General features: G+C 35.8%; 1 protein-coding gene across 3 annotated transcripts; it reads right to left on the bottom strand.

Moving 5' to 3' along the window:
- Positions 1 to 746: 746 nt before the first annotated feature.
- Positions 747 to 15627, bottom strand: LOC147385644 (uncharacterized). Of its 3 annotated transcripts, XM_086423363.1 has the most exons (20): positions 9877 to 10243; positions 9621 to 9745; positions 8850 to 9527; positions 8690 to 8761; positions 8410 to 8608; positions 8009 to 8105; positions 6562 to 6693; positions 6108 to 6164; positions 5899 to 5980; positions 5693 to 5805; positions 5444 to 5610; positions 4932 to 5115; positions 4394 to 4451; positions 4245 to 4301; positions 3886 to 4131; positions 2610 to 2671; positions 2089 to 2145; positions 1885 to 1978; positions 1283 to 1423; positions 747 to 1166 (listed from the first exon to the last, which is right to left on the bottom strand). In XM_086423363.1, the coding sequence occupies exons 3-20, from the start codon at positions 9510 to 9512 to the stop codon at positions 1050 to 1052; spliced, it is 2598 nt and encodes an 865-aa protein (XP_086279489.1). In that variant the 5' UTR covers positions 9513 to 9527; positions 9621 to 9745; positions 9877 to 10243; the 3' UTR covers positions 747 to 1049. The 3 variants fall into 3 exon arrangements, with proteins under 3 accessions (XP_086279489.1, XP_086279490.1, XP_086279488.1); XM_086423364.1 differs by lacking the exons at positions 9621 to 9745; positions 9877 to 10243 and adding an exon at positions 15481 to 15627; XM_086423362.1 differs by lacking the exon at positions 9621 to 9745.
- Between the last annotated feature and the right edge of the window lie 656 nt (positions 15628 to 16283).

Here is a 16283-nt window from a genome sequence, read left to right as displayed (position 1 = left end):
AATAATTGTCACTATTGTATCATCAAAGAAAAGATATATCAACTTTGTACTTGTACCTCCACTAGTAGGTGCCTAGGTGGTATGTGGAAACAAACATTTATTTTGTAAGGGCCTTTTCATAATTTTAAATAAAAAATGTTATTTTAATAATTTTCTAAAATTTAATTAAGGTAATTGTAAGAATTGTAATACGATTAAAAGTACATGTGGGAGCATTTGTGGGTGTTGAACTCACGGGCATTAAATTAAACAAAAGAAACAGGTTGTGCTTGCTATTTTCCTTGCATTTGAAGTTTTTTTTCTTTTTAAATCGTGATTTCTAAACTTCAACCCGAATTTCATAAACTAATAAAACAACAAAAGTACAAGACCCACAGTTGCTACGGTTATAGGGATAAATTTCCTATCCATCCCTTTTGCGTGGGCCGTTATGTTTCAATTCATTGTTCCTTCAATACATTGCTCAAGGAACATCGTTGAGCTCTTGATTACATAGTTTAGTAATTTTCTACGTGCAGCAGTACTAGAGGAATGGGAGTAATAATCAAGATCCAAAGAAATTATATAAAGACTAAGATCTTCTGAAGCATCGGCCATTATCGACGATTTACGTGGGACACCAATTGTCAAGGCGATTTAACGAGTGTGCTGAATTCCCTGAATCAGCTCTTACTCAACATTTAGTAAAAAATAATAAATTTAAGCATATAAATACAAGAAAAAGGGCCAAATATCATGGGGGGTCATTGGAAAGAAATAATACATGTAACTGCTCAAACACTAAAGCATATGAAATCATGTTTATGTATAGTATACATGCATGATAAAATGTCTGCATGCAATGCCTGCTCACTGTACATATTTGTAGGCTTTTGGGGGTGTGGGGGCATTTTTTTCCAATTTCAAGTACATATATGGATCAATCTATCCACCAAGAAAGAGCACAACCAATGATTTGCTGCTGCCTATTATGGAACAAAATAGCAGCAAACATAGACAAAAAAGAATGTGAATCTATAAAAAAGAAATTTTCAATTTCTTTGTTGTAACTAATCTAAAGATGAGAGTAAAGCAGGAACAGTGTTAGTGTTCCGCGGCACTGCTTTCTCTAGCATTGAAGTCCCCTTGAAAAACATAAACTGAATCTCCTTTGAATACATCTGCAACTGTGGACATAACAGAGATTTCACTGTTAACATATAACGAAATGTAATAAAATTACCAAATTTCACATGTTTGAGTTTATAGTTCAAAATCCAAATAACAAAGAGAATGAAATTACTCTATCCTCAGTCATCTTTCTAAAGCCAAATTTGTTTGTCCAGATGGATTCAGCCTCTTCAGCAGCAGGAAGGACAAGGTTCTCAACATTCAAGCAGCACAAGAGCCTCTCGATGCACGAGAACAACACTCGGAAATAACCCTAAAAAAATAAAATATTAGTTTTAAAAATAAGAAAACCAAGATGCAGGACTTGTTAGGATGATGATGATAATAATGACAGATAGGTCAATAGTTTATTACCTAATATCCCAAAAGAGCTTTGGATATTGATTAAAATGAAAAAGCGCAAAAACAAAGACAACAAAACAGAAAAAGAAAAGAATACTGGAGATAATTGAATAAGTCCGGCAGAGATTTGGAACTATAGGAACGTAATGACTAAGTCAGACTTGGTAGAAATCTATAGCTTCTCTGATTTCAACCACAACTTGGTGTGAAAACAACTAGTTTGGTTAATCTACGAGACCAGGCATGAAAATTTTGAAATTTTTATGGAACATTGTCACACAGACAGAAGAACACCTAAATAAATATATTTGGCAAATGAAATAGGTTACAGTGCAACATCAATGCACATCCTATTAAACATGAAAGGCTTACCTTTCCTTGGTTTTCTTTAGTTGTAGCTACCAGAGGAAGTTCGGCAGACTCCCGACCAAAAATCCTAAGAATTCCAGCTGACACTACAACTGACCTGTATAAAAATACCGAGGTTAGACAAATCATTAGATGGAATTCATAGAGCTAAAGTATAGGACGAAAAATACAAAAATTATACATTTTTTTTTTTGTCAGAGAACTTACTTTACACTTAAAACTGCACAATACATCCCTCCAAAATCTTGTCCAGCTATATTTCGCCTGCAAAATATTCAACAAACAAGGACACAAGATGTCAGTAACATGCAACTCTGCATGACGACCACATACACCCAAGAAAACACAGGTTTTAAAAGTCTTACATAAACAGGTTTCTATTTCTTGTTCAAGTGAAGTCCCTTCAAATATTAACTAGTATTTTTTGTATTGACAGGTAAGCTGGACTTGAACCCACAACCTCAAAACTGTATAGCAATTTTTCAACCAACTGAGCTATGGGTCCAAGCCCTAAACTAGACTTCTTTGTGTAAACATTACTTTTCGTAGACCGACACATTTTGCAATTGTTGATATTGCGAGGATATAGCACTATTCAGCTTATAAAAATAATTTGGAAGCAAGCATTTCAACTACCATCAGAAATTTTACCATGCCAACAATCGAAAGCAGAGCATATATTTGGAGTAAACAAAATTTTAAATGAACACATTACATGATCAACTTACCCATAGACCATGGCAGGTATTAGATCACGACCTGACCTTTCAACTATTGGTTCAAAACAGTCCTGGGAAGAAAGACAATAATGTATATTAAACAAGACAATAAAGCTAAAAAAAAGTACATGCACAGCAATCAGCATGCCCACTAGATTCAATAAATATAGTCTAAAAGCTTAGGAAATATTTCCGCATGCATGCACGTCAGGTAAAATAAGCACTGAATTAAAGAAAAAAGAAATAAATGGATGCAAAAAAACAAAAAAAGCAATGTTCATTTTTTCGAGTGGAAAGAGGGCGGAGGCAGGTATTGCACCCAGGTCTGCGGTGTTAAGAAATTCGCCAAAGAAAATAAATAGAAAAGAACTTGAAAATGATGTTATGAAGCCTAAAATATTAAAATAGAAAGGGCTTCAAAATGTAATAGATAAAGTTTAAAAATATAGATAAATGAGATAAATTGGTTGGTAATAACCTATTTGGAGCTATTTAAGCTTAAGCTATTGAGTTTACTTGTGTGTGGAACAGACCATCTTATATTGCATCAAAAGCCTAGGTGGACATTTTACCACCTTGCAATTCAGTGCATATACAATGGGGCCTGTCAATAAGTGTCTAGCCAGGGGTTGGCCAGGGCTTTTTGGGGACCTGACTAGGCGAGAGATTGCCTAGATGTTGGACCAAAAAACATACGGAAAATTGACGTCTAGAGTCACGCGTTCATAGAGACCACATGGAGATCAGTCAATGGCTGAAGGTGATTCACATGTTATAAAAAGTTTTTGCGAGTTAAAAATAAGCCCATTCTGATATTTTGTTGGGGATCACAGACCAAAAAGCAGCACTTGACTCATCTTTGCATGGCCCAGGTCGATAGAGTTGATTCAGACAAACTACATCCCCCCCCCCCCCCGGTGCATGTGCAATTGTCCAAGTCCAAGGAGTGGTATGATAGGCCGTGACAGTCAATTCACAGTAATAAACATGTAAGATCTAATTAATTTTTCTTGTGATTATACAAGATCTGTTACAATAATCCTTCCAACTAGCTTCATGAAGATTTCTAAGCACCAGTTATTTTTGTGAAACAATGAAATATCATCTCAATCGGCTCTAATAAACTGTTGGGACAGCAGCGAGGATGAAGAATCCACAAAGATAAGTATTAAACCGATGGGATGAAATTTATTTATTTATTTAGTTGAACAAATATATAATAGCTCAAAATAAGACAGGAAGGCTTATATGGTATAAGAAGGCCATAGTATGAGCAGACACTTACTCGAAAAATTGCAGCAGCTTTGGAAAGCAATAATCGATGTTCTGGTGACTCCATTTTCCCACTTAAAAGTCGCCATTGTACATCATCTCCAACTTCATCAGCTTGGCCTTCCTCAAGAAGCTTCCTGTTTAATGTATTTGAAAGTGAAGCAGGAATCACCTTTGCCCCACTAAAAATTGTGTCCTGTAAAGCATCATGGATCTTAATGCAGTCCTCGCAACAAAACCACTTGCCCTTAGGTAATTCCTGTGATGAGTTATCGGCTCAATGTTAAAATGTGCCATAATGAACATTAATTTGTCAATGTTAAGAATGTCTATCAAAATAAAAAATAACAATAGTAATGCCTTTGGACTTACTTTCAAATCACATAATCCACGATCCCTCAAACAGCCAACATGATACTCCTTCTCACACTGAACAAGAAAAGGAGTAAGATTCCAAATTTCCAATGGTAAATGATTACAAGATAAACCTTAACAACAAAAAGAAATAGCTGAAAGCCTACTTGGTCACAGAGAATAACCGTTCGCTCATCAAACTTCGATACACTAAAGTCATGGGCTCTAAGAAAACAACAAAGAAAACCATGTCAGTTTGAATAAATACAAACAGATGAAGCGGATATTTTTTAGACTATGATGTATGATTGTAGAACAAATTCAACTATGATTCAGGGTGATTAATATTGGGGGAAAAATCATCCTAGTTGATATGAGACATACAAGCTAGATATCCAAAAGAAAACCTTTCAGGATAACATGAAGATATCCCTAACATATCCACCCCCGTCAATTATAGGCTTGGATTGCTATCCCAAGCCATGATAGAGTGTTGCTCAAATTGACAACAGGCATAAAAATGTGTCAAATCTTGTAACATGGATTAAAATATATCGATGATGATTATACTAGGATTTGCAAAATTGTCCGATGATTAACAAGAAGCTGATCTCCTAAGTGGATCTCATCAAAACCATGACGAAGCCAGAAGACCACAGACAATCAAAGTATAAATTCATAGATAAGATAACTAATGTGGCCCACCTGCAAACAACACAACCACCGATTTCGGTTGCCGGAGCATTGACAACTCTAGTTAGTCTTATCGTAATTGGTCTCACACCACCGCATGACTCAGTGGAAGCTGCCTTTCCGCCAAGCCCGATTTTATCTTTGCAGTCTGGACAGTACCACTCACCTTCAGGAATGCATTGTAATTCCAAACAATCTGCAAATGCCATAAAAAGAGAAGTGGAGGTAACCATGAAAAACAAATATCAGATCAGATCAGCATAAAATATGTGTCAATCAGAGAGTTATCAAGCCTAACATCATCGCTAACTGAAGCATTTGATGATATTTATAAGAACTTCAAAAAAATGAAAAGAAAAGAAAAAAGGACCAAACAAATGATGAATTTGTCAGTTTGAACAATAAACAAGAAATGTAGAACGACAACTTCAAACCATAATACACCAAATGGAACAATTCACATTAACTCAAGCATACATACAAAATGCAGGGAAGGTACACTCATTTCAAAGAAAAATCCACACCTGTATGGAATGCTCGAGGACATCCGTCACAAAGAATTAGGTTCCCTCCCTCTCCACATAAGGTACACATATCATCACCATCACTTGCAGCAAGACTTTGACCATTTGCCAGACAAATTGATAGATCGTGTAGTGACACTCCATTAGAAGTATATATATGACGATAGCTGCAAGAATACAGAAGTTCTTAATTGGAGATGAAGCACTTACTTACTCTATAAGATTACATCTAATTCAGAGACTACTCACGGTTGACGCCTAGTAGCCCATCCTGCGTGAGCTTCAAATTGTGAGGGGCTAATCTTTTCACGACAGCAACTACATAATACACCATTTCCTTTCTTATAGCCCTCAAGTAACTTCTGTGGAAAACAAATAACATGTTGTTACTAAATTTTGAAAGTAAGTAGCCAGAGCAGCAATCACTCAACAATGTTAAGTATCAATCAAACAACCTGGCCCTTCGAATAATAAGCCAACTCAGCTCCATCCGGGAGTCCATTTGGCATGAAGAGCAATTGATGCAAATCATTATCCCTGTCAAAAGAATGTATCAAATAGTTGAAGAATGGGCTTCAAACAAAGCTAGAAGGCGCAACAAAACAAGAACGTGATTATTAAAAAAGAAAAAAAAGTATCCATAATTAAACAATAGAATCCATACCTTTTCTTACCCCTGCCGTGAGAGTTTGGTCTGCAAAATTGATTTGGTGTTGTTTTCCTATATAACATATAAATACATCACATCATAATCAATAAGGTGTCCCAGATAGAAGTCATAAATGAAGCCACTTGAATGTTCCAGATAAAATTCAGAACCATCAAGTGTGTTCATGTATGGGTGGGTTATGGTGGCTCAAGAAATAACACACAATCTTCACCGAGTAAACACAAAATCCTACATTTGGGAATCATCCTCGAGATAAGGATCATAGGGATATGTATTATCGGTATATGCCAAAAATCTTAACCATTGGATGTTGTGCTTACACGGCGGGGTACTAAGTTACTTCTTGAGCCAACGGAACCCAACCCCTATATATATATATATATATATATATATATATATATATATATATATATATATCTATATATAGAGAGAGAGAGAGAGAGAGAACTTCTTTGCCAATTCTTTCTTCGATCCGGATATCTCTTGCATCAATGAAGGCTTCTGTTTGACAGCAACCTCTTGCACTAAGGAAGTTGTATCAGGACCAGGGCTGAAAACCGTAGCTTCCTTACTACGAGAGCTGAAATTTGCAAGACAATAAGAATGTTTAAAGAAAATATCGATTGACAATTCAACATGTAATCCCAGAAGAATAATGAAGTTGTTAATGAATCACTAATCAGAAAAATAAACCACATCCTAAGATTCAGAATGTCATGATCTAACATAAATCTTTTGAATAGGGACAATGCTCCTGATACCGAATCTTGTAATTCTTAGACATGGCAGCTCTCAAAGAGCTTAATTTTTCAATATTCATCGCAACTCTAATTTAAGTTCTAAAAATCACTTCAAGGAACTAATGATATAATTAACATTTGAAACAAACTTCAGGATGCATGAACAGAACTTCATTTATTTCATTAGAAAGATTTGCTTAGAAAAGTCAATGACATCAGCAAACCAGAATGGTTGGGTTCACAGATTGGTTATAGTATGGGTTCAGTAATTCCATGAATCAGTACGAATTCTGACCAAATTGATTCGCTTAATGGTGGTTCACCGTTAAATATAGTAGGAAGGAATCTGGTACCACAGAGCTGGAATATTCTAATTACAAACATTCACATTGCATACAAGTAGCATGAAATTACTGCTAGTCATCTGTCTACTCATTGCCAGAGGACAAAGGATTTGTCTCCCAAAACTTGCAATTTCAATAAACAAAATCACCTTTGGAGAGACAAATATGCATACTTCAAATGGGATTCCTCAAACAGTCATTTAAGCAGTGTGTCCTGACCCCATAAGTTGAGCATAAGGGTGTTCCCTTTGGTTTGTCGTGCTAAATGGGTATTCCCAGGTTCTTCACCCTTGGGCCAATAACTACTTTGGGGTCAAAGATAATCGTTAAGAGAATATACTAATAGGTGGTTTGTTGCAATTTTGGACAAGGAACAACATAAAAACTTGTATAGACCACAACCATTACATTCATGAGCTAAGAAATGTCTCATAGAATGGTGAAGCATTTTAAAGGAGTTCTAGAATAACAAAGCTAGGTAATTCATGATTGATATGGTATCTATTATTCAAGTGTAAAAAGAACTAAACCGGATCTCCATTGTCTCAACTCGAAGCACCTAATTTCCACACAGACCAGCATGTAGAGCATTTCATCTCTATCATTTTCAATAGACCAAATCTTTACACTTTTCATTAAAAAAAATAACTATAGTCGGCATTTAACTACTATTTTCTTCATTAAGAACACATGAAACAAGAAGAATGCTACGATGCACAAGTTATATGTCACTGCTTAAGAGAAATATGAAAGGAAAAAACTTTCAAGATAAATCATGATATCTGAAGCAGAAAATCAACAATGGCCATACCTTTGGATTGAGTAAGGGAAGTCAAGAAGCTTCACTGATGGTTTGCCTTTTTCACCCATTCCTTCAATTTGTTGAAAGTTGTTTGTTTGAAGTGATTCTGCAAGGAAAAAAAAGAATGTCATGACCAGAAACAACGTTCATAGTGAAACCGGTACCCACATAAATAAAACAAAAGGTGTATGCAATTTTTGCACATTTTTTATTCCTTGTGTGGTTAATAAGCAGCCTTCATTCTCTTTCATTATGACCCATCCAAGAGATGGACCAGCACAATGCATAGGTGGCCACACAGATGGTATCATGTCAACAGAACATATGTGTGCTCATCACGAACACAAAATACCAGCTAAAATTTTGAGCCTTTTTGAAAGGGCGAGACGGAGAAAAAAAATCCATATTACCTTTCCAAAGTAGGTAGGATTTCTCATTGACTGATCGACCAACCACATCTTGAATCACTTCATCCAACAAGCTGAGCGGCGTAATTTTTAGCTCTTGGACTATGCTATAAATTGACTTCCCATTAGCCAAAAATACTTGATTATTTGGATGTTTTGTTTTGCAACCAGCATGCTTTTCAAACTCGAAAGCATTAAGCACCTGCATAAACCATGAGATCAATCAGTAAGCCAATGAACAGGGCAGAGGAACTGAACTCATTACCATGAACGACTTACTCACTTTTGAGAAATTGCATATTGTACATCCGCACAAATATCCGCAACCATTTATAACTCCATGAAGCATTTCTGTCTGAGAAGCATTGGAAATGCAAGACAAGTCAACAAAAGAGTACGACAAAGTGCAAAATAGATACAAACATATACCAACCAAGACTTACCTCCCCTTTAATATATTTCACAGGAACTCCTTCAAGAATACCAGTTGACAACAACTTTTTGACATTTGTAGGATAGCCATTTAGAACAACCTTCTTAGACATCTTTAATTCCATCTTATTCTTAGGCGTACCCACAGGCATATCTTCACTTGAACCTACCAATTCTGAGGACTTTATGTCGGGTTTTGTGTGAATTTTTGAAGTTGATACACTATTAGGGCCCTTACTGAACTTGAATATTATTCTTCTGACTCCACAGGAACTGACAGGTTTGGACGATTCTAATATCACTTTAGACGTTGTAGTAAGACTAGACAAATCATTTGTACAGTGCTCCTCATTATCCATGATCTTTGAACTTGAATTTCCGGTACTGGAACATGCAATTTGACCACAACCGGATCTCAGTGACCCATCAAGATTTTGGCTTGATACAGTTTGACTGCTGGAAGCATTCTCCCGTGGAGAAACATTCGGATTCAGAACCTCCGAGTTTGACTCATCATTTGAAGTTTCTTTCACTATCTTCTTGTTTGGGAAAGTCTCTGCTTCAGTAGCATCTACAACCCATTCATGAGAACGCTTCGATTCAGTTCTGGAAGAGTCCTTGTTCTCCATCTCAACATCCTTTAATACCATTAAACAAACAGCTTTTTCATCCATCCAAAAGCACCTTCACTGAAAATAAGAAGGTATTAGAATTAAAATTTACAAAGAAACAAATCAAAACCAGAAAAAATTTAAGAAAGAAGGGAGAGGTGTGAGGAGAACGTCTTCTAGGCTAAATTTTTTTGCCCCAACAGAACTATGTCGATCCAAAGACGGAAAAAGTGTAATCTCCTCTGCATCGATAGCACAAGCTAAAAAACATACTGGCAAGAAAACCCTAAATAAACCTACAGTGATATCGATAATGGTTAAAAAGGTACAATTTATCCCAAAAAAATCCTGAAAACGCCCGGAAATTTGAAAATGAACAGAAAGACACGGAGACGGGAAGAAGAGAGATAATCCAAATCCAACTTACCTTGAACACCTTCAAATATTGAATCCAAAAAATCCTCTCAGACAAGAAGAAGTCTTGGATTTCTGCGCCTCTAAGAAACATCAGAGGATCAAAGATCCAAATCGGGATAATCTGGAATCTCCAATTTGAATTTTAGGGTTTTGAAAGATGAAAAAGAAAAATAGTCTTTCTTTCATTCAAATTCAAATAGAAATTGAGAGACAAAGAGAAAATTAGGGTTAGGGCTTTCCTTCTTCAAGAAGATTACGGAAACGCACACCGCGGGAACAACCCAATTCCCTTACCTTGGTTCGCGGTCGCGGTAGGAGCGAATGAGAGGGAGAGAGAAAGAGAGAGAGAGTGGGAAATGACACGTCGCCACGAATTTGAAGAAACAAGAGAAGTCGAAAAGATAGACTCCTTTATAGGTTTTCGTGGACCCCACTAATTGCTGATCTGTCAGCACTGTCACGTGACAGCTGTGATCAATTATCACTCCACTCTACAGGGTTTCTTCTGACGTGGATAGAGCATTATCGATGTACTTGGTTGGTACTAATGAAAGGCCACCCACCGTAGTACAATACACTTTCTAACGTTATGATGGATCGTATACTATTTTTTGTATATCCATGTATCTGGGCCGTAGATCTGATCATCATAACCTAAAAGCAAATTTGATGATCATATTCATGACCAACTAATAGATTCATTAACCTAACAAAATATTTGGGGCCAATATAATGAGGATGATTTAGTAGCTCTGATCACCAAAATCTAAAAGCAAATTTGAAAATCAGATTCATGACCAACTAATGGATTTGTTACCTAACAAAATATTTGGGGCCAATATGCCAATATGATGACGATGATTTAGTGGTGTTATTCGGTTATCGAGCGTGGACCCATTGTTCAATTGGTTGACATTTATAATGCAACTTCAAGGTTGCTAGTTCAAATTTCTCTCATCGATTCTAAAAAAAAAGGGTTGGATCGACTAGTCTAACTAGTATGTAAGTTATACACATTCCTGATAATCATATATTTTACTAGTCTTTGTGATGGTATTCGTCAAGGAGAATTTTTTCAAGATATGCAGATATTATAGCTAATATTCGAGGTTTTGGTTAAGAGAATAGGCAAATTCCACTGAAGTCTGAATCATCCCCGGGGGGTTGCCTTGGCAAAGATTCCTTCACGAATCTTGACTTTAAAACACTTGAAAAAAATACCATTTTGAAAGTTGTATGGATTGATATTCTTTTTTTCAATATAGAAATGAAATCTCCAAATGATTGGTCCAAAAAATGACAATTTTGGTGTTTGCTTTATTACTTTGTCTTCTCCTAAGAGATATTTAACTATAGGAGAATGTGCAAATAACTCTCAATGTATATCAAAAGATGCTACTATTATTTGGAAGTTCATACGGATAGAAGTGAGCGTTGATAATTCAGGACAAGAGTTTAGAAGCCCTAATATATGAACATGCGTGCTAATTTAAAACATTTAACCTTCGTTTTTGTTAAAAGTTGAAGTTGTAAAAATAAAAAAAAAGGAATCACACACAAATGCAAGGAATGTGGTTTGACAGTGGGCCTACATCCACAGATAATATCGAAATCTAATCAAATTATATTCTTTTTAAAGTTATAATCCTAGAGATTTCTTGTAAAACCAAGATCACGAAAAATGTTCTCCCTTTACCACCAAAAAAAAACCCTAGATGACTTTGAGCCTCGATCATTTGGCCCAAGTCCACTACGCTTCAGAAGGTCCCCTTTAATTTTGCCTCTCAAAGCCCAAGCCCAGATAATAATACAAGACATCCTATACAACACCTTTCCCTTCATTACTTATATTCTTGCTTTTGATCTCATAAGACTTTTCTTCCCTAGATGCGTGAACCAAACAAAAGATAAAGAAGAAGACAATGTCAACCTCGGTTATGGTGTCATGTCTTGTTCACAAACAATATCAAGATGACTCAGGTGAGTCCTCTCAGTCTCGAAAGATTTTTAAAACTATGCTCCTTGGTCAAGCTATTCACTAGTTGTAAGTGTTTTTTATGTCTTTCACTAAACTTATTGGTTTTTTTCCAAACATTAACTTGCTAGACTTAGATGCATTTCAAACTCATCAAGTTGGAAACTTGTGACTAGCCTCTACTTATCTTACCAACCTTTTAAAATTTGAATTTGTAGGTTATATCTTGCGTGACGGGGCACCATTTGGAAGTTACATATGCAATTGAAAAAAAAAAATGAAGTTGATTTAGTGTACACTTAAAAATTTGTAAATTTCCAATCTTATAGATATGTGAACATTATTTATAAGTATGGAGACCATTTTTGCCATGCAACATGATAAGGACACACATCACAAAGAAACAATGGAGTCCGCTAAAAATCATAAGCCAAGGTTTCAAAATGAAATTTGTGAGTAGGAAAGTATCGAGCTATACGTCCTAAGCCAAGTGCTTTACAGTAAGAAGAAAACAATGATTTGTATTCATGCCATAAAGAGTACGAAGCACAATTCCAACTAAGCACTAAAAACATAGACATCCTACCAAAGGTATAAGAGGGCCAATACTTTTACAAAGGTATTGAGAATGGTGTCATTAGGCAATTACAGATCGAGATGAGAGTTGAAGGTACACAATTCATCACCTTAGTAGGGTCGAGGAATAACAATGAAGGAATTAAACCTAAACTATGTAAGTAGATCGTAAGTTCGGTACAAACCGAAAATCACCCAAAAACAAAGTATGATTAAGGCCTTAATTAGATGAGTGTAGGACGATAAGCTATGATTATCTTAAAGGAAACCAAGTTCGGTCAGACCTTAGCTTGGACTCAAAGTCTGTAACCTATCAAGATAGACTTAGAAGAAATCAGAGCTCTCCCCTTCACCAAGTCCCCCCCCCCCCCCCATTTGTGACAAAATCTCAAAACTTATCACCCTCGAAATAAGAAGTTATCCTCGCAAAAAAGACAAACCCCGGCTCTTTGACCCATCTAAGGACATCACGTACCTAATCCCTAACTCATATCTAACAAAAACCTAAACTTGTATCTAATCCCTAGCACATATCTAAATTCAAATATATTTGTTTACATTAAATAAAATACAACAAGGCTCATCAGATTGGTGGGACATCACATATCAGAATCATCACTTATCTACTTTTCATTAATAACCTGCACATCATATTCAAATCTCTATTGACAGGTGATGGATCCAACTCCCAAAGCACTCGAGTTTAACCCAACTACCCAACTTATTTGATACCTAGACTTGTCGTGTGGTGACACATAGGGGTGCAACTTGGTTCGAGTTGATTCGATTTTGAGCAAAATCATAACCGAACCGATCAAGGTTGGTTCCATTATATTGGGACTAAAACCGAACCGAATTGGTGCAGAACCGAACCGACCTTAATTCGGTTTGCTTCGGTTCGGTTCCATGGGTTGTCAAAAGTGACAGGCAACTTACCTGATAATTTCTGCTAGAAGAAAACAAACGAAAAAGCTATAAAAAGTTTGTCATGGGCATAGCCAAATCCCTTAGCCAAGAAACCCCATTCGCCATAATAGGCGCCAGCAAGATCTTCTCTCTCAAAATTTCCAAAATCAAAGCCCTAATGCAAGCTTTTCGCCAAGCCTTAGGTGTTTGAATCAAGGAAGAGATTGAAATCATCGAAGGCGAAGTCGTGGAGATCTAGATTGATCGACCAACTATTTATGGGGTTGCGTTGAAGACAAGGAAGTTGACTTTGAAGACTAATGAAATGGAAGTTGTTTATGATCTTGGAGCGAAGATGATTGAGGCGTTGGGGAAAGAGAAAGTTCAGAGTGGAGATGTTATTGCGATCGATAAGGCTTCTGGAAATATTACAAAGATTGGGAGATCATTTGCGAGGTCGAGGGATTACAATCCTATGGGGCCTCAGACTAAGTTTGTTCAGTATCCGGATGGGGAGTTACAGAAGAGGAAGGAAGTGTGTGTGTGTGTGTGTGTGTGTGTGTGTGTGTGAGAGAGAGAGAGAGAGAGAGAGAGAGAGAGAGATGGCTATCGACTGCCAGCCGCCAGAGTTGAGCCTGCAGCCGCACGTTAACTGCAAGAGACGAGAGAGAGTAAAGGGAAAAAATGAAAAAGTTTTAGGTTTTTGTAAAAATTAAAAATCTAATATAAAATTGAAATCTAATATTTTATTTTAAATTATTAATATTGGTTTGGTTTTTGGTTATTTATAAAGCCTGAACCGATAACCGAACTGAATTCATCAGTTCTTCATTTTTTAAACCCAAAACCGAATCGGTACCAATCTAAACCAAACCAAACCAATCCAAATTTCACAATTTGGTTTAGTTTTCGGTTTGAACCAAATTAAGTTGCACCCCTAGTGACACATGCATATGATTTTTGCTTATAAAAGCCTATCTCCATAAATGAAGATGAGGGGGGTATATTGTTACAAATGAATCAATCTCTATGAAAATCCATTTTACATTTTCTTCTCCATTTTTCAACCAATTTCTCTGATCTACATCGTTACTAACAAAATAATCAAAGGATTATTGGCAGGCACTGCATCGGGGCCTCATCCTTCTCACCTTCTACTGTCTTAGAAGTCATAAAGGAGTAGCGGAGAGTTAGACCACCATCTTAAAAGAGGAGGAGGACATAAGATTAGGATCAAACCCAACATTAGAAAAAGTCAACCAAGTCAACACCAATAGAGGAGGAAGCTCTTCAGATCAAGTCTACAACCAAAATATAATTTTCATCTCGAGGAGTAGAAAGCCCAAAAAACTCTCCACAACATGCATTCATGATAATGTTGTACATGTTGAATTGGACTACCTAACTAATCTCTCAAAGGTAATTTTTTTGAGTGATTGTAATTTTTTTTATTTTGATGGAATTTTTATCTCAATGAATAGGATTATATAGGAATTATGCAATGAAATAAGATTCACATTGTAAACCCCACATGGAAAGTTATTTATGTTGTTGACACTAAGTGGTATTAAAGTTTTACATCATTCTAACCATTACATGACCTTTTTTTTCTCTTATCTTGGGTAATCCCACCCTTTGGGTGAGACTAATCCCATGGTCGCACACCTTAGAAAGTCCTATGTGCAACTAGTTGAGTCGAGGGTCAACCTGACCCTGAAGAGTGCCCCCAATGAATTCATTACTTCATGAGGAGCTTATCAAGGCTCGACTTGTCACTAGGTCAACCCCTTCGAGTTAAACTCAAATATGGTTCACATGCCAAAGAGATCATAAAATCAAAGAAGATAAGCAAAGATGGAATAGATATTTTGCCTTTTAAAGTCCGCAAACTCAAATATGGTTGTCAATAATGATAAACCTTGATTTTTTAGACCCCTCCCCCCCCCCCCCCCCAAAAAAAAAAAAAAAAAACCCTAAAATAAAGATTGATATAAAAAGTCAAAACAAAACCCTAATATAACGATTAACGAAAAATAGAAATTGAAAATCCAAACAACATCTTACAAGGTATCTCCAAACAGATTTAAACAAAAATCCAAAGTTTCTAGATAATTAATAGACAAGAAACAATAGAAAAAGATGGAAAAGATATCTTACCTTTTGAAGACTTAAGCCCGTAAATTGTGACCGAGATAAAAAAAAATACTGATTTGTAGATAGTACTTTCTATTACTATTCTAGTTTATCGGTAAAGGAACCCTAGTAGTCTATTTCACCTCGGAGAAGATATTTGCGATGGAAGGAGTGAGTATGCGAAAGGGGGATAGAAAAGATTGAACTCTTTCAAGAAACCCTAGTTTAATTGCATTATATATAGAGAGAGGTAAGATGCGAGGACACTTTTGTAATTTCAAAATATTTAACGCGGATTTTGATAAATAATATACCCACCCTTCTCTCATTATAATAATTAGTAGGTGGTGTGTGCAAATGCACATGTATTACAAAGTTAGGATATATGCATGAATAAAATTACTTTTAAAATTTTAAATTGATAATCCAAGTTCGCCAAATTTTATCATTTAATACATTATAAGTTTTTTTTTTTTTTAAATTAATGTCAAATAACACTAATTTGAAGATAACACAATAATAAAAAGATATTTTCGTGATTTAAACAACTAACTAATGTGGTTGTAAGGTTGTGGGCTTGTAATTTTATTCATTTTGACAAAAATGATCTTGATAATAGTAAAGTTAAATGTAAACACGAGGCATTTGTGATCTTCCAAATTTTAGTTTCAACGATACCTAATTAACTTTCTCCCATTATAATAGTAAAGATAGAAATAAAAAAAGGACAAGTTACCTATGACTATATCACATACTAGAGGAATATAGTTACGTATTGTTGCATGAGAAATAATATAGTTGATTTATTAAGAAATAGAATCAATAAT

Source organism: Akebia trifoliata, chromosome 14 (genome assembly GCF_017979445.1).
Source record: "Akebia trifoliata isolate Shusen 1 chromosome 14, ASM1797944v1, whole genome shotgun sequence".
Classification (NCBI taxonomy): domain Eukaryota; kingdom Viridiplantae; phylum Streptophyta; class Magnoliopsida; order Ranunculales; family Lardizabalaceae; genus Akebia; species Akebia trifoliata.
This window is presented reverse-complemented; position numbering and strand designations above follow the sequence as displayed.